This window comes from Macaca nemestrina, chromosome 4 (assembly GCF_043159975.1).
Source record: "Macaca nemestrina isolate mMacNem1 chromosome 4, mMacNem.hap1, whole genome shotgun sequence".
NCBI lineage: Eukaryota > Metazoa > Chordata > Mammalia > Primates > Cercopithecidae > Macaca > Macaca nemestrina.
In genome coordinates, this window is record NC_092128.1 from 15,842,451 (window position 1) to 15,860,178 (window position 17,728).

The following is a 17,728-nucleotide window of genomic DNA, read 5'->3' on the forward strand; positions in this document are numbered from 1 at the left end:
GAGTCTTGTCTTGTGTCCTCTTTTCCTAGCAAACAATATGGCATCTAAAACCCAGTTCTACTCTGATAATTTTCTTCTTTATAAGATGCTACAGTATAATACACCATGCCCACCTGGAGAGAGGATAAGGGTGATGGTGGTAGAACAGACTTTCCATCTGCAATCTCCGTTTTGAGCAAAGAAGCATGGAGGATGGGAATCATTGCTGGGACCCTGGAGTAGAGTGGTTGGGAGGGGTGGGGGGGAACAGGGGGAACATCAGATTGCCGAGGTATGAGGTTTGGGTTCTCATCTTCTTCCCAGGAGCCTCTTGGTCCCCCAGAATGATGCCTCCTAGAGGCCTTGCTGTCAAATTCAATAGGCAATAACATGAAGGATTTGCTCAGCCAGGCTCATGAGACCAGCTCTGAGGAAGATGTGCTTATTTTGTACTGAGTGGTGATGTGCGTCACCCTAAGGGGTAGTAAACTGAGATGAATCCCAGAAAGTCCCGTCAAAAGAGCACCCTCTGGGAATGAAGATCTAGTGAAGACTGGGGAGACAGATGAGGAAAGAGCCCTGAACAGGAGCCACTCATTCCAGCTTTGTCTCCATAGCCCGCCCGCCCGCGATGGATGAAGTGCGTGGAGAAGACAGGCACGTTCTTCGAGCCCACGCTGGCGGCTTTGTTTGTTCGTGAGGCCTTTGACCCGAGCACCCGAAGTGCTGTATGTGAGAGCTCTTCCCAGCCCACATCCCTCCACCCCTTCCCACCCAACCCAGCCTTCCCTCATTCTATTAACTTTGACTTTCTCAGTGGTATGTGTGATTGGGGAATCAGGCAGTCAGAGAGAAGGGCCACTGAGAGATGGAACCCAAAGGCCTTCTCCATCCCTGGGGTGGAAACAGTTCAGCTTTAGGCCACAGAGTCTCCATGACATGCTCTCACTTGGACAAATCACCCAACTTTCCTGGTCTTGTGTTTCTTCAACCATCAAATGAGAAAATCGAGCCAGGCACGGTGGCTCATGCCTATAATCCGAGCACTTTGGGAGGCCGAAGCGGGCGGACCACCTGAGGTCAGGAGTTTGAGACCAGCCTGACCAACATGGAGAACCCCATCTCTACTAAAAATACAAAATTAGCTGGGTGTGGTGGTGCATGCCTGTAATCCCAGCTACTCGGGAGGCTGAGGCAGGACAATTGCTTGAACCCGGGAGGCGGAGGTTGCGGTGAGCAGAGATCATGCCATTGTACTCCAGCCTGGGCGACAAGAGTGAAACTTCATCTCAAAAACAAAAACAAAGACAAAACAACAACAACAACTAAAAAAAGGAAAATTGAACACTATCATCTCTAAGGCTCCTCCCTGTTATCTAAGATTTTTTTAACAACACATGACGTGACGTCAGAACGGATGACATAATCTTGCAGAGGGCAAATAAGTCAAATAAATCAACACTGAGTACTTTCTGAGTACCTACCACATGCCTGGGACTCCTTCAAGTGCTTTGCATGAACTACGTCATTTAGTTCCTGTTATTATCCTGATTTTATGCAAGAGGGAACTGAAGCAAAGAGAGGTTAAGTGACTTGCCCAAGGTCACACAGTTACCGAAAAGCAGAGACAGGGTTTGAACTCAGGCATTCTGATGCCAGAGCCCAGCCTCTTGATATTGCCTTTCATTTCCCTCCAAGAAAGGATTTACATGAGGTGGCAGGTGGCTGGGGAAGCAGTGAGTACACACTCAGGTTGTGAAGCCGGGGAGACATGGGGGACTGAGCTGAAGAGCTCAGGAGGATGAGGAGAGGGAGTGGACACTAAAAAAGATGGTGTGAAGACAAGGGCCCGGAGCCAGAGGAGAGAACGACAGCCCTCTCCTCCCTCTGCTTGCTGGGAGGTGTTCCTGCCCCCGGGAGTAAGGACACTGTCTTTCTCCCGCATGAGGCTACTATATCCCATGGAAAGGAACTATATCTCCCTGATGGCCCTCACAGATGGCCAGGCCCCACCTTCCCTTTGTGGGCTTGGCACTGCTTCCTTTCTCCACAGATCCTTTAGTTGCTTTAGTTGAGCTGCTGCTCAAGCAACAGCTGCAGCACAGGCAGCTCCTTGGGGCCAAGGTCTTTTCCAAGGGTCTTTTCCAGGCTGAGGCCTCTTCTGATCCTGTCCCCCTGTCCCCGGACCTCACTCCCACAGGCCATGGAATTATTCACTGCGATCCGGGATGCCCTCATCACTCGCCTCAGAAAGCTTCCTTGGATGAATGAGGAGACCCAGAACATGGCCCAGGACAAGGTCAGATCAGGCATCCTGGCTGGTATGGGAGCCTGTGCGGGGAATGGAGTATTGGACCAAGCGAGATGGGGACTGGAAACAAGTGCCAAAGGCCCCCTAGGCACAAGCTAAGTAGGGAAGCCACTGGGCTGCATACACACACTGGCAACAATGTGAGAGGCTTGGGAGGCAACAATGGGACAGAGCAACGAGTGGGAGAAATTCCCTCTGGTAGACTCGAAGAGTGTTCCTACCCCCTCTGTGTCTCTCTCCAGGTTGCTCAACTGCAGGTGGAGATGGGGGCTTCAGAATGGGCCCTGAAGCCAGAGCTGGCCCGACAAGAATACAGAGATGTGGGTCCCTGTGTTTTCCAGCTCCTTCTCAGTCCTTGACTTCTCCTCACTTCTCTGACCATCCTGAGTCTTTGTTGGACACTCAGTTTTCCCTGGGTGACTCAGCCCTGTCCTTGCCCTGGTGCTGGCTGGGGTCGATGGGGGAATATCCACACTGGGTCTTGCTGGCAGAAGAATAGAATCTTTTCAGGTCCCAATGCATGTCCCCACACACATGCATGCATCCTGTGACTTGTCTGGGCGTGTTCATCTGTGTGCTGATCTGTGTAAAGCCCCTGTGTGTTGTGTGGTGATGCCACCGGGTTGCTGTCTCCTAATCCCTGGATGCCTGTGTGTCAGGGCTTGCCTGTTTTGGGTCAAGTGGTCCCATTGGTGTATGTCAGCATGCATCTGTAGAAGTCTCTGTGTGCCCGAGTCACCTCCTGCCTCTTCCCCAGATACAACTTGGACCAAACTTCCTGCAGTCTGTCCTGAGCTGTGTCCGGTCCCTCCAAGCTAGAATTGTCCAGAGCTTCTTGCAGCCTTGCCCCCAACACAGGTATGAGTGCAGGGGAGGCACAGGCACTCCATCCTGGAGAGATCCATCCACGATTCGTAGGAAAGGAAGCCAGGGCTCAGGGCAGGCAGCCTGAATAGTAACGGCAGTTGGGAGGGACTGCGTAGGTCTCAGGGTGGCAGGGCAATATGTGGTGGGGGCTGGAGTTCACTTGTGCTCTTCCCACAGGTGGAAGGTGTCCCCTTGGGAGGTCAATGCTTACTATTCAATATCTGACCATGTGGTAGTCTTTCCAGCTGGACTCCTCCAACCCCCGTTCTTCCACCCTGGCTACCCCAGGTATGGGTTACTCTCTGAGGGTAGGTAGGGAGTTTCCCAAGAGGGGCCGACAGGTGTTATAATGAATGGGACTTACAGTTGGAGAATTGGGGTCAAAAATGCCAAAAGATTCTGGGGGTCAAACAAGCCCTTGTCTCCCTAGAGCTGTGAACTTTGGCGCTGCTGGCAGCATCATGGCCCACGAGCTGTTGCACATCTTCTACCAGCTCTGTGGGTAACAGGGGCCACTGGGAGGTGGGATTATAGGGAACCTGAGGGAAGGCCACAGGGGGGCCTAGAGGGGAAAGGGAGGTTATTTAAGGTTTGAGGTGGGGCAGTCCTGGGAACTTTGCCATGCTCCTGGGAGCTGGGTCAGTTTGTGGTACCACCCACATCTTCACCTCGGCAGCACCAACCCTATGTTCTCTTGCCCTGTTTTCAATAGTGCTGCCTGGCGGGTGCCCAGCCTGTGACACCCATGCCCTCCAGGAAGCTCTCCTGTGCCTGAAACGCCATTATGCTGCCTTTCCATTACCCAGCGGAACCTCCTTCAATGACTCCCTCACATTCTTGGAGAACGCTGCAGACGTGGGGGGGCTAGCCATTGCGCTGCAGGTATGCAAGTGTCAAGGGCCACAATTTATGTGCACTGGCAGACTAGAAAACATGTGCTCAAGTTTTCCTGCCACCCTTCCTGACGCAGGTACAGTTGCATGGATTTCTGCCCTTCACATCCCCCCTGAACAGACGGCAACCTGGGGATCCCCCTCCTACCCCAGAGATCTTCTGTTTTTAGGACATCTATAGGTCTTCTGGGAATTACTCTTTCTTCTGGCTCAGATCAACTTGTCAGTGCAGAGCCAGTGAGCAAGGGCCATGGGTTTTGGGTACTGTGTGGAGGGACTTACAAATGGCCACAGGTCTAGAGCCTGAGGGCCCTTCTCCACCCACCCCTACCCAGGCATACAGCAAGAGGCTGTTATGGCACCGTGGGGAGACCGTCCTGCCCCGCCTGGACTTCAGCCCCCAGCAGATCTTCTTTCGAAGCTATGCCCAGGTAGGTACAGCCACCTCCTGCCACAGCTTGCTTTATGTCAGTTTGAACGCCTTATTACTGAAGCTCATGGAACTCCCCTCCTTGGACACTCCGCCAAATACCCCAAACCCTCTGCTGCAGATGTCCTCACTGTCATCTTTTCTCATCCCTCCCTACCCCTTGGAATCACCCCTCAGATGACTACCGTTTCTTCTACCTAATTCAGCACCCCTACAACTCCAAAGGTAGAAAAAACTCTACTCCCAGGTTCCTCCAGGAGAGGAGACCAACTTTTTTCTCCTCTCATACCCCCAAAATGCAGATGCCTTAAAAATAAGCCTGTGGCTGGGCGCAGTGGCTCATGCCTGTAATCCTGGCACTTTGGGAGGCCGAGGCGGGTGGATCACTTGAGATCAGCATTTCAAGACCAGCCTGGCCAACATGGTGAAACCCCGTCTCTACAAAAAATACAAAACTTAGCTGGGCGTGGTGGCGGGCACCTGTAATCCCAGCTACTCGGGAGACTGAAGTACGAGAATCGCTTGAACCTGGGAGGCGGAGGTTGCAGTGAGCCAAGATCCTGCCACTGCACTCCAGGCGGGGCGATAGAGCAAGACTCAGTCTCAAAAAAAAAAAAATAAATAAAAATAAAAAGCCTGTGACAGGCTGACTGTATGCCACATTCCTCTTCAGACGCCTGACCTTAGGTATGGCGGCCACTTGACATCACCTCCTTAAGCACCCTCTGTTCCCTCAACAGACTCAGGTGTCAGGTCTTCAACACACTTAGATTAGACTTCACCCCAGAGCTCCTGTGCTAGACCCCACCTCTCGGTCACTGATAAATGGTATCATTATACAGCCCAGGCCCTCCTCCTGGACTACTATCACCAGATTAAGTGAACTATACATTTCAAATGCTCCATGTGGCCCTTGGAGCACTTGATCCCCTGTTCCCCTCTTTGTCTGCTGTCCCTGATCACCCCTTGTCACTAGGTCAGCCTTGTCTTGTGGACCCTCCTCCTTCAATGACCTCTCTTCCTGCTCAGGTGATGTGTAGGGAGCCCAGCCCCCAGGAATCTTACGACACTCACAGCCCTCCACACCTCCGAGTCCACGGGCCCCTCAGCAGCACCCCAGCCTTTGCCAGATACTTCCGCTGTGCACGTGGTACCCTCTTGAGCCCCTCCAGCCGCTGCCAGCTCTGGTAACTTGGTTACCGAAGATGCCACAGCACAGAAATATCGACCAACACCTCCCTGGTCACATCCATGGAATCAGAGCAAGATTTCCTTTCCACTTCTGTTCCAAAAATAAAAGCCGGCACTTGGCTTCTGCTTGTCTCTTAATGATTTGTTCCTGCTATGTTCTATGCCTAGAAGTCATTAACTATAGGGGAGAAAAATACCTGAAGTCAGAAAAGATAAGAGGGAGAAATGCCAAAAATATTTCATGGACACAAGAAAAGGAAAAAATCAACAATTGGTGACCTGGTGGGTTTGAAGACCACCCAGTGGACCAAAGATTGGACAATAAAGCAGTCTAGCTAAAGACGAGAAGGGCTTGGATTAAGTATCGGAAAGCTGCTCCCAATTGTTCTCAGAATTTTATTGTTATTTTATTGTCATTGCCTCCTGCCTCTAATCTGCTGTCCTGAACAAAACCAGGAGAGGTGTGGGAGAGAAGGATGTGAGTCTGCTGTCTCTGGCCCTGGGAGATGAAACTCCGAACCCGGAGAGGCAGTCAGTCAGCACTGATGGCAATTGGTAACTCTGATGCTGAACCCTGAGGTACAGTGATGGTAATCAGAGGCAGAGAGCCACGCCTGCATCTTCTTTGGGAGTTGTGACCTGAAGCCCATAAGGGAGGGAGGGTCAGTAAGTGAGCATGAAGTAGAGATGGATATTTAGGAATGTCGGCCTCAATGGCCCTCCTAAGAAAATCATGACACTGGCCAAACTAAAGCAGAAACCGAGGTGGAAAGAGGGCTTGTGAATAGATGACGTCTTGGACGACTTGTCTTCTTCTTGCTGGGCCATGTCCACCACCTGCCACATCTCACCCACTGAGGAGGCCACAAAGTGCTCTTCGAACTGTTCTTGATTCTGGTCTGGAACAGGGGAAAAGGATGAGAACTGAGCCCTGACCCTGGCCTGAACCAGAAAGGAGAAGTTAGAATAGGAAAAACACGTTGAAGCCTAGGGCTGCAGTCCCAATTGCCCATATCCTTGGCCTTGACCAGAGAGGGGATGCTATTTCTAGAGGTTTTTTCTGCTCTGTGTTCAACCACAGCCACAACTCAAACACACACACACACACACACACACACACACACACACACACACACACACCATTGCTAAGGCTAGCTGCCTCCTCTAGGGTTTCAGCACTAGGGGAGTCAGGGGCCACCTTGAAGCCAGGCAAATGCATCATGCTTACTCACACAGAAGTTGCATGCAAGCTCCGCTGGCCCATGGTGTTCCTTGACACTATTATGTCACACGACAACCATCAGCAGCTGGAGTTACCCCCAATAAACCAGACCTATGTCAGGTCTCACCCTAGCTTCATCAGTGACCTGGGGCCCGGCTTCACACAGACCTGACCCTGAGCTTCCAGACTCTCCTATCTTTTTTTCCACCTACCTGCAGAGGGCGTTTTCTCTGTCTGGCTCCCATCTTTGGGGCCTGAGCTCCCATTCAGAGGCTTCACCTGCAGCAGCAGCAAGATGGGAACCAGGAACGCTGCCCTGCAGAGCTGGGAGGCCAGGGGAGGCATGAATCTGCCCACTCACTGCCTTCAGCCGCCCCCTGCTCCCAGTGACCAGCAGGATCCCTGCACCTCCTGCCCCATTCCTGTCCTGGCCCTTACCCCTTTCCAGAGGCATTTTTTCCCCTTCCCTTCCATAGGACCTCTGACTTCACATGTTCTGTGACATCACAGCCATGGGCCTGACCTTCATTCCAGCTCACTAGAGCATTCCATGGCGAGGCACGAGAATAGAGCACAGCCAAAGGCATGGCAGAGGCTTCCAAGATGAACACAGTGGGTCATCCTGTATTTAGTAACATAAATGACTTAAGAGTTTGCAAGGTACATTCACATCCATTACACCATTAGATCCACGTAGCAACCAGGACTGCAAAATCATAGTGTTCTCATATCCATTATATGCATGAGGAAACTGAGGCTCAAAGAAAAAATGACTCTGTCACTCAAAATCACCCAAATATTAAGGGGCAGAAAAGGACTCTTGATTAACTTTTACTTTTAAATATGATATCTTCCCACTATTCCGTGTGGCCTTTCTGTAACAGAGTGGTTTGCATAGGATGAGGCCCAGAACAGGCGTGCCAGCCAGGATTCTCAAGTCGTGGGCATGAACATGCTGCTCTACATGAAGCATGGGTCTGCCAGAAAATAAAGATGGGAGGAGCACAGGGCAAGGATGGGCAAGGGCACATGCTCTGTGTGTGTATAAAAGACAGAGACAGGGAAACAGAGACAGGCATAGACAGGAAGAGACAGAGACATAGAAAAAGAGAAAGACACAGAGACAGGCAGAAACTGAGGGGTAGAGACAGAGAGAGATAGAGACGTACAGACAGAGAGACAGATGAAGACAGAGTGATCAGAGAGAGAGAGAGAGACAGAGCAGGGTGCCTTGCAGCCAGTAGAACCCATTCACACCCTCTCTTCACCCTCCCCTGGTTTTCCCCCTTTTCTAGCCTTTGCCCTCTTGTACCACCAGGCTGAAACAGCCTCTTCTTTCATTTTACACCTTTCTGTACTCTTAGACAGAAAGAAAAGGTTGTTAGAGACTCATCTCCAACCTTATTGCTGGCGGAAGGAGTTAGAGTCTGCAGAGAAGCCGCAGTGTGGCAGGGAGTCTAGGATCCCAAATAACAGATCTGGAAGAATCGTGCCTCAGTACCCGGATGTGCCTCCTGCCCATGAGCCTGGCGAGCACAGATCTGTTGGCAGCAACTGGCTGTGGGTAATCACCCCCAACTGCTTCTTGGGCAGAGATGGTTGGAGGGTTGTGAGTTAGGGAGACAGAATGAAGACCTTTTTTCAAAAACCAGCAACAGAGACGTGGGCCATGAGATGCAGGATGGCTGCTAAGACAGGTAAGAGGAGACTTTAGTCACTCCTGAACTCTCATAACCAGTTCACACTGCTCCTGCTCATCCATGCATACCAGACCTGAATGAAACACCACAGGCAGGTCCAAGGACACTGCGGAGACAGGCACCCTTTCCGCAAGAGCGAACTGCAGACAGAGAAACACACAAGGAGATGCTTTCCCACAGAGGTTACTTATGTCAGCAGACATGCCCACATGGATGCTCTCTCGCGTACGGCAGCACCATCTTTTACACTTCCTGATGGTCCAAGCCAGATGACGAGGGACTGGGGCGTGGTACAGGAGGTCACTTGAAGGTGAGTAAGGAAAGATTCAAGTAGGCAGGTGACCTTGCTCACCCCTACCTTGAACCCATTGACCTGAGATCCAAAGAATGATGCTTGAATGGAAAAAACCATCACTAATCTCCTCCCTCCTGGCTATTTTTGGGGGAGGAGCCTCTTGGTTTCCTGGCAAAAAGAGAAGCCATCTCCCGCTCTGTGGGAATGAATGGGTGGGGTGGCTGGGGTGAGAATTGCCTCCCGGGCAGGCTTGAGTGGAAATAACTGAGTTGTTTCCATTACTTCCATTTCCTTACCACCACCACCAGCCTGTCACCACCCCCGCACCCAGTGTTGAAAGAGATAAATTCTTGCAGAAAACAGGGAATCCCTTAAATACTTTTTCTTATTACAAAAGTATAAAATACAGAAAAATACAAAACCCCCAAAAGGCTAATGATTCCACCATCCAGTGATAATCACTTTGTTGTTTTTGAGATGGAGTCTCGCTCTTGCTGCACAGACTGGAGTGCAATGGCACGATCTCGGCTCACCCACAACCTCCGCCTCCTGGGTTCAAGTGATTCTCCTGTCTCAGCCTCCCGAGTAGCTGGGATTACAGGTGGCTGCCACCTTGTCCAGCTAATTTTTTTTTCTTTTTAATTTAGTAGAGACGGGGTTTCACCATGTTGGCCAGGCTGGTCTCTAACTCCTGACCTCGTGATGTGCCCACCTCGGCCTCCCAAAGTGCTGAGATGACAGGCATGAGCCACCGCACCTGGCCCTGAATCCTTTTCCTAGATGGCTGTGGCCACATGGGGTGGGAGTGTAATTCTTAAAAATGGAAATCTAGGAATTATGTTTCCTCCTCCTCCTTACTATGTTAGAATAAGAGGTCAGGCTGCTTTGGTGTGAAGGGTTCTGGGACCTGACAGTGTAGTTTGATGCCCCCAACCCAGTTCTCCCGGGTGCCTGGAGGCATTACTGACCGTGCATCAGCGGCAGGGAAGCTGTTCTCTGAAGGGGAGAGTTTGCAGGCGTCCTCACTTGCAGAAAGCTGAGAAAGGCATGAAAAGAAAGGAGAGAAAAGGAAAAATAGAATGGTAATGTTGAATATCACAAGAGGAAGAAACAGTAGGGAGAGAAGGCCAGGAGAGAACAGGAGAGATTCCAAATCTCTGGTCTACCAGCTGGGACTGCGGGGGACACCGTGGTTCTCACCCAGGCTACTTGTCCATGCCCTTCCCACTGGGGAGGACAAGGTAGGCAGAGAAGGGCAAGTGAGAGGGAGAAGGCCCAGGGATGGCGGTGGGAAGGGGAGGCCTGAGCACTGGGCCTCCCCTTTCTCTTCCCCAGACCCCTGGACAATGCCCTTGGCGGCAAGTCCCTGCACGCCTGCTCTGTGCAGCTCAGACTGGGCCAGCCTCCTCCCCTGCCGGCCCCCCACGTCCCAACCCCCCTGCTCCAGGACCAGCTTTATGGGTTGTAGTTTCCTTGGCAGGTGCTCCTTTCCTGGCCTGCCTTGCTTATCAAGGCATCTACAACCCCCACCTCACCCTTATCGCTCCCTCCATCTCCTTAGACTGGAAGTCACTCCACAAGGGCGTCACCCCCAGCGAGGCAGAAAAATGTCCCACAAATTGAGCCCTCCCCACTCCCAGTGAGAACATAATTCCACTGTATCTTTTTTTTTTTTTTAACTTTTCCTTCTGGCTTTTAATAAGAAAAAGATCAAAATGTTCCCCCTTTGGAAACATCAATGAATATTAGCTCCTCTTAGTTTCCCTATTTATTTTCCTTTCAATTCTTGTCCTTCTCTAAAGGTTATTTGGTCCATCCCTCAATCTCGGGAGCAGATCTCTCTTTCTTACAACAAAAGAAGGGGGCAGTCCCCACTCTTCAAGACCCCCAGAGGGAGGGTCCCAGCGTATCCTCACACTGGTCTCTCACATCTTTATAGCCAAAAGATTCCCAAGAAGGAACAAGTTCTGGAGAGTGGTTTGGAGCTGAGATCTCAAGTTCATGGCCAGTTCCAGTCTCGCCACTAGCCATGGGGCTTGGGGCCAACACACCCAAGGATTCTCACACAGAGAATTCTTCCTTGTTCTCATTTACCTGATACATCTATTGAGTGCATGCAATTCAATAATACTGATGTACCTCTTTGAAAACAATGAGAAGATAAATACAAGCTATCATATACAGAAGTCCCCTCTTAACCTCAGGGGATACATTCCAAGATGCCCCAGTGGATGCCAGGAACCTTAGATAGCACCAAACCCTGTGTATACTATCTTTTATCCTATATATATACATACATACCTACATATGATGAAATTTAATTTATAAATTAGGCACAGTTAAGAGTTTAGGCCAGGCACAGTGGCTCACACCTGTAATCCCAGCACTTCAGGAGGCTGAGGCAAGCAGATCACCTGAGATCAGGAGTTTGAGACCAGCCTGGCCAACATGGTGAAACCCTGTCTCTACTAAAAATAAAAAAATTAGCCGGGCGTGATGGTGGGCACCTGTAATCTCAGCTACTAGGGAGACTGCAGAAGGAGAATAGCTTGAACCTGGAAGGTGGAGGTTTCAGTGAGCCGAGATCACACCATTACTCTCCAGCCTGGGAGACAAAAGTGAAACTCTGTCTCAAAAAAAAAAAAGAGTTTAACAACAATAAAACAAAATAGAAAATTATAATAATATAGTTATGTGAATGCTCTCTCTCTCTCTCAAAATATGTTATAGTACTGTACCCACCTATTTTCCAACTGTGGCTGACCTTAGGTAACTGAACTGTAAGAGAGTGAAACTGTGGATAAGGGAAACTACTTAATATATAAAATATAATATAAAATATATAAAATTACTCAACATTACTCATTCCTCCTGGTGTTTCATTCCTGGAAAGAGTCCCAAACGTGGAATCATGATTTCTTTGTAATCTACCTTTGCCCAGTTTCTGCTGTTCAACCTCCATAGTAACTCAGGGCCCCTGGGGGCTCCTCTGGCCTGCCTCCCCAGGGACAAGAGAGCCTGCTCGGTGATGCTCCGGGAAGCTGACTGGTCACGGTCATGAGGAATTCTAACAGAGAGGGGTTGGCCTGGGAAGTAGGGGACAGAAACCCTCCTTTGAGATGCAGGGTTGAGGACAGAGATGACAAGACACATAAATGGGAAGCTCTGAGAAGAAGCCCGGGGGGTCTCTTGAGCCCACTTGTGGAAGGAGGATCAGCAGTGATTGAGTACTTGTGACACGTGCTTTACCGATGCTCCTGTGAGGCAGCATAGCTGTTACCCCAATTCCACAGGTTAGGAACTGAGACTGCAAAGTCTCACTAACTGTAAGGGATAAGAGGCAGGATTTGTACCAGGCTCTGCCTGACTCTTGAGCTGGAGGTCTTTACTTCCTCCTCTCCTTCATCCAACTAACCACACACCTTGCACCTTGTTTGTGGACCCACCTTCCATCCCTTTTCTTTTCCGAATTCCTCTGCCCTACCCCTCAGCTTCTCTGGGTCTCAACCATCCCAGCCCACAGTTAGGAACCTTCTTTCCCCTCCTCCTTTTCTTTTCCAAGGTGGTTCTGTGGCCCTGGGGCTCAGCTCTGCAAAGAGCTCCTCCCCCTCCAGGAAAAGCACTTCTCCCCAGGCAGGGCGCTCAGTCCCCTCAGCGCACCTGCATGCACACACACCACCTCACAACCACACACTGCATGCAGACACACCACCTCACAACCACACACTGCATGCACACACACACACACACACACACCATAGCCACACACTGTGCATACACGCACACCTCACAACCCACATACTGCATGCACACACACACCCACAAGCTGCATGCTGCATACACAAGTCATACAGGAGATAAACTCAGAATACCAGCCTCAAACAGACCCCATCTCTTGCTCAGCTGCTGTCATCCTTGACCTGTTTCTTTCACCACATTTCTATAATCTGCCAGCGCCTGCAAGGAGAAGCATGGGGGGTTTTCTATCTAAGGCAGAAGGGCCTAGGAGCCAACTCCAGAAACTTCTGCCCTCCTTTCTTGTCAGAGAACAAGACTGGGACCAGCACCTGGACAAGCTTCATATGCTGCAGCAGAAGAGGTAGGTCCCAGAAGGATTCGTGGCCCTACCGCCGTGGTCATCAGTCCTTCTGACCCACCTGGGCCGGCTTCCCGAATAGAGCACCCCAGAATTCAGTGCCAGCCACTCGGACACACCCTTTCCTTCCAGGCCACCCAATGACGGAATCCCAGCTGGCCCCTTTTAGTGGTGGTGGAGGACGTGACTTTGGGCCACCCAGGGAAATCTTGAGGGTAGACCTAAGGACAGAGGCAGAATGACAGCCGAGGGGGAGTGAGAGGACCAAAAAGCACCAGAGGGAAGAAGCCAGGGTGTGTGGGATGGGGAGGGCAGGCAGAAGCAGGCTGCTGGAGAAGGGATGCACTCCTGTGGGTGGTGGAAGCACGATGAGGAAACACCATTGGTTTGAATGAAAGTGGATTGTGTGGGAAAGGGGAGGAGAGCTTTGTTTGGGGTAACACTGGTGCTGACCAGCTGAGGAGGGCAGCCCAGGTGACACTGGAGGGTTCTGAGTTCAGTCCATCTGCCTTTTATTGAGTCTACTGTGTGCAGAGGGGTGCTAGGTCCCAATGACACAAAGATTGAATGAGACTTGTGCCTGCTCCCGGAGAGCTCTCAGTTCGGGCAGGGCTAGCACACCTGCAGGTAAATCATTTCATGGCTTAGCCCTGAGGTCCAGTCCCAGGAAGAGCAGCTGGGGCAGGGACGAATCCTATGGGCAGCCTCCGCCTCCAAGTGTTTTGGGGCTTGCCTCCCGCCCAAGAGCTGCCTGAGGGGTGAGGTTGGTGAGCAGACATTAGCAGTCACAAAGGTCTCCCCTGTACTCCAGAAGATTCCTGTGCTTGGTTCAATGCCCTGCTGTCCTCGTCTTCAGATTCTTAATAATTTTGAACAAGGGGTCCTGCATTTGCAGGTTTACATTGGGCCTGGTCCCAAGTCCCTCTGAGCCCTCATACCGGCAAGCCCTCTGCTTCCTCACCTCCCCATCCCATACCTGCAGTGGAATTTTCACCTTCCTGCTTTAGAGTGGGACCCCGGGGTCTCTGAGAAAGTGAGACTCCAGCCCAAATCTGGACTCTCTGCAGAGGGGCAGTGGGGCTAGAGGGCCAGGGAGGCAAGGACTTTCTTTGTGCAGTGACCTCAGGATGGGGGTCAGTTTGCAAGCTCAGCCCTGACCACTCTGGGCTGGTCAGGGACACTGGGCTCCCTGGGACTGATTCCCTGGGTGAGAAGGGGCAGGGAACTGACTCCTCACAATGGCCCTTCCTAGGAGCACTGCTCTAACAGGTAAACCCAGGCCCCAACTTTAGATTAAAAGCTTCTTCTTTAAATGAAAACACTTTGGCTGGGTGTGGTGGCTCACACCTGTAATCCCAGCACTTTGGGAGGCTGAGGTGGGTGGATCACCTGAGGTCAGGAGTTCGAGACTAGCCTGGCCAACATGGTGAAACCCCCTCTCTACCAAAAATAAAAAATTAGTCAGGCATGGTAGTGGGAATCTGTAGTTCCAGCTACTTGGGAGGCTGAGGCAGGAGAATCGCTTGAACCTGGGAGGCGGAGGTTGCAGTGAGTTGAGATCACACCACTGCACTCCAGTCTGGGCAATAGAGTGAGACTCTGTCTCAAAAATAAATAAATAAATAAAATAAAAACACTTTTTCTCTCTGGCTCCTGGGGCTATTGAAACAGAAGGATTTGGAGGTGGGGACCTCAGAGGAGCCACTCATCGGCCTGTCCTTTCTGTTCTTCCCCCCACACCCTGTGCTTGCCTTTGGGGCCAATATACATATGTCTAGTCGGAGAGGCTTCAGCTTTATCTCTTGTTAGATTCAAATCTGGGTATGGTAGAAACAAAGATTAACAGAGGTCCTGGAGAATGAATATCTCAACCTGTTTTGCCTTGAGACACACCCAAATAAACAAGCTGTTTAGACCCTTGCATCTAAGGGTATCACACAGGAGAAACAGATACCCTGTAACTCACCCCACAACTCTCCACCCCCTGCAGGGATCTGTATCTAAATAACCGGAGGAGGCTGGGCGCAGTGTAATCTCAGCACTTTGTGAGGCCGAGACGGGCGGATTGCCTGAGCCCGGGAGTTCGAGATCAGCCTGGTCAACATGGCAAAACCCTGTCTCTACTAAAAATACAACAAATTAGCTGGGCGTGGTGGTGCGTGCCTGTAATCCCAGCTACTCGAGAGACTGAGGCACGAGAATTGCTTGAACCTGGGAGACAGAGGCTGCAGTGAGCTGAGATCGTACCACTGCACTCCAGCCTGGGCAACAGAGCAAGACTCTGCCTCAAAAAAACAAAACAAAACAAAACAAAACAAAACAAAACAAAACAAAAAAAACGAAAAAAAAAAAACCCCGAGGGAGTAGTCAGAACTTTAGTGCCTCACACATTTCACAAATTTCAAAATGCCTAAGAAAGATCTAGCAGTCGGTCCGTCCCTCCTCCCGCTCTGTTTTGGTCTCCCAGACTCCCCTTGGTTAAAGACAGTAGGCTCAGCAGGCCCAGGAGCAGGGGGACCACAGATGGAAGTGCCCTCTGTCCCGCTCTCCAACTATCCAGGATCTGAGACAGTTTCTCTGGTTAGATGAGTTCAGCCAAGCCTAGGGTCCTCTTCTCAGAGACTCTCACACCACTCTTTCCAGACCACAGGTTGTCTTCCTATTAATTCTTCCCCTTCAAGGGCCATCCTCACAGGAGAATCACCATGAAGTGAATTGCAAGGAAGGCCCTGGGGCTGACCCTTGCCCAAGTCCAGCCTCGGTCATTCGAGTCCAGTAGGCACTTCTTTCCAATTTGTCACTGCACACTGTGTGAGTCACATTGGTCTTAAAGAATGTCTCAGATCCCCTTTGCCCTTGGCCTCATTCTGCTCTGACTGTCTCTTCCAAACTCACGTTCACCTTTCCCCAGGATTCTAGAGTCTCCACTGCTTCGAGCAGCCAAGGAAAATGACCTGTCTGTTCTTAGGCAACTTCTACTGGACCGCACCTGTGACGTTCGACAAAGAGGTGGGATCTGGATTTAATGGGATGGAGGTGGGAGCAGAAGCACCTACCCCTCCTCCCCAAGACTTCGACTTTGTGAAATGGGGCCTTGGAGGGTGTCTCTGGAGCCTGAGGCCCCTTCCTCAAGGGAATCTGAAAAGTGTCTAACATTTCTGTCTTACTCCACTCCAGGAGCCCTGGGGGAGACGGCACTGCACATAGCAGCCCTCTATGACAACTTGGAGGCGGCCTTGGTGCTGATGGAGGCTGCCCCAGAGTTGGTCTTTGAGCCCACCACATGTGAGGCTTTTGCAGGTAAGGAGGCTACACAGTAATTCAAGGCAGAAGCTTTGAGATGGAGGGTGTACTGTTGTCTCTTAAAATTGGCTTCTGAAGGATGGGTTGGGGTGGGGAGATAGAGGGTCAGGAGAACAGGCTCAGTTGAGTTGGGAGAAATGCAAAGGTCCTGGTCTTGGCTTTTACCAATCTGTGGCTTCCTTTAGCATTTCCTTTCAATCCTCCCACAGTCCCTGTAGGACCTATCTCAATTTCTTTCTCTCATAGCAACACGAGAACGATTGTATTCATAGCAATCCCCTACTGGCTCCCAATAACTGAGGGGTAGGTCAGTGAGCAGGGCAGCCTGAAGGACAAATTGCTCTCAGTTCCAGGCCACCCTGCCAAGCCCAGGGCACAAGTCTATGCAAAGATCTATCAGGAATGTCCTGAGAGGGATGGTGGGGGATGCTGTGTCCCTGAGAGAACTGGGGACACAGGCAGACCCCTGATGATGGCTGTTTCTGGGCCAGGTCAGACTGCACTGCACATCGCTGTTGTGAACCAGAACGTGAACCTGGTGCGAGCCCTGCTCACCCGCAGGGCCAGTGTCTCTGCCAGAGCCACAGGCACTGCCTTCTGCCATAGTCCCCGCAACCTCATCTATTTTGGTGAGAGCAGGGTTGGGCTTGGAGGATGGTTGGCTGGAGAGGCGGGCAAGGCAGAGGGAGGCCAGGACAGGAGGTTCCTGCCTTCAGCTCCAACTGTTGGGCAGCTGGGATGGGCAGCCCTTCTAGGGCTTAATTAAGCCAGAAGCCAATTCCCCCAACCATCCTTCCTCTGGTTCTGCTGGAGGAGTGTCCCTCAGCCTAGAGCTGAGATGTGGGGGATGAGGAGGAGGTCATTACTTGGGGGAGACTGCCCACCCCACCCTGCCATCCTGCACTCTCCTGCCATGGATCTCTCTGTGTCCACAGGGGAGCACCCTTTGTCCTTTGCTGCCTGTGTGAACAACGAGGAGATCGTGCGGCTCCTCATTGAGCATGGAGCCGACATCCGGGCCCAGGACTCCCTGGGTAAGAGCTGGGATGGGGAGGGGAGCTGAGATGCTGCAGGGAGCGAGGGGCTGGGTGAAGAGAGGGACTGGGACCTTCAGGAAGACCCCAGGGTGGGGATGGGGACATCAGGGACTTTAGGCCAGTGGCCACATGATACCCTGTGTCCTCCCCAGGAAACACAGTGTTACACATCCTCATCCTCCAGCCCAACAAAACCTTTGCCTGCCAGATGTACAACCTGCTGCTGTCCTACGATGGACATGGGGACCACATGCAGCCCCTGGACCTCGTGCCCAATCACCAGGGTCTCACCCCCTTCAAGCTGGCTGCAGTGGAGGGTAACACTGTGGTGAGAGACACTCCCCATCCCTGAGGTGTCTTTCTAATGACCCTCAACCTACCTCCGGCCCTGGGAAAAATAGAGG

At 51.4% G+C, this 17,728-nt stretch overlaps 3 protein-coding genes across 7 annotated transcripts in view; 2 read left to right on the forward strand and 1 right to left on the reverse strand.

Annotated features, from left to right (window-relative positions):
• The window catches only part of LOC105471194 (Kell metallo-endopeptidase (Kell blood group)), a 42,960-nt gene extending 37,155 nt beyond the window's left edge, over window positions 1-5,805 (forward strand). Inside the window, exons 12-20 of the mRNA XM_071094121.1 lie at window positions 597-707; window positions 2,180-2,278; window positions 2,533-2,610; window positions 3,048-3,148; window positions 3,335-3,445; window positions 3,588-3,655; window positions 3,870-4,039; window positions 4,386-4,481; window positions 5,510-5,805. Coding sequence (XP_070950222.1) covers window positions 597-707; window positions 2,180-2,278; window positions 2,533-2,610; window positions 3,048-3,148; window positions 3,335-3,445; window positions 3,588-3,655; window positions 3,870-4,039; window positions 4,386-4,481; window positions 5,510-5,671 — 996 coding nt within the window. The 3' untranslated portion in view covers window positions 5,672-5,805. The remainder of the gene's footprint in view (window positions 1-596; window positions 708-2,179; window positions 2,279-2,532; window positions 2,611-3,047; window positions 3,149-3,334; window positions 3,446-3,587; window positions 3,656-3,869; window positions 4,040-4,385; window positions 4,482-5,509) is intronic.
• A 244-nt stretch (window positions 5,806-6,049) lies between these two features.
• Window positions 6,050-7,376, reverse strand: LLCFC1 (LLLL and CFNLAS motif containing 1). Its single transcript, XM_011723569.2, has 2 exons — window positions 7,106-7,376; window positions 6,050-6,570 (listed from the first exon to the last, which is right to left on the reverse strand). Exons 1-2 carry the CDS (start codon window positions 7,236-7,238, stop codon window positions 6,335-6,337), a joined length of 369 nt encoding a protein of 122 aa, XP_011721871.2. The 5' UTR covers window positions 7,239-7,376; the 3' UTR covers window positions 6,050-6,334.
• Window positions 7,142-17,728, forward strand: part of LOC105471195 (transient receptor potential cation channel subfamily V member 5) — a 34,555-nt gene continuing 23,968 nt past the window's right edge. The window contains exons 1-9 of one of the 5 annotated variants that reach the window (XM_011723564.3): window positions 7,142-7,553; window positions 8,258-8,590; window positions 8,685-8,903; window positions 12,934-12,987; window positions 15,896-15,993; window positions 16,162-16,284; window positions 16,779-16,916; window positions 17,223-17,321; window positions 17,477-17,652. In XM_011723564.3, coding sequence (XP_011721866.2) covers window positions 12,971-12,987; window positions 15,896-15,993; window positions 16,162-16,284; window positions 16,779-16,916; window positions 17,223-17,321; window positions 17,477-17,652 — 651 coding nt within the window. In that variant the 5' untranslated portion in view covers window positions 7,142-7,553; window positions 8,258-8,590; window positions 8,685-8,903; window positions 12,934-12,970. The other 4 variants (XM_071094329.1, XM_011723565.3, XM_071094328.1 and 1 more) reach the window with 4 other exon arrangements.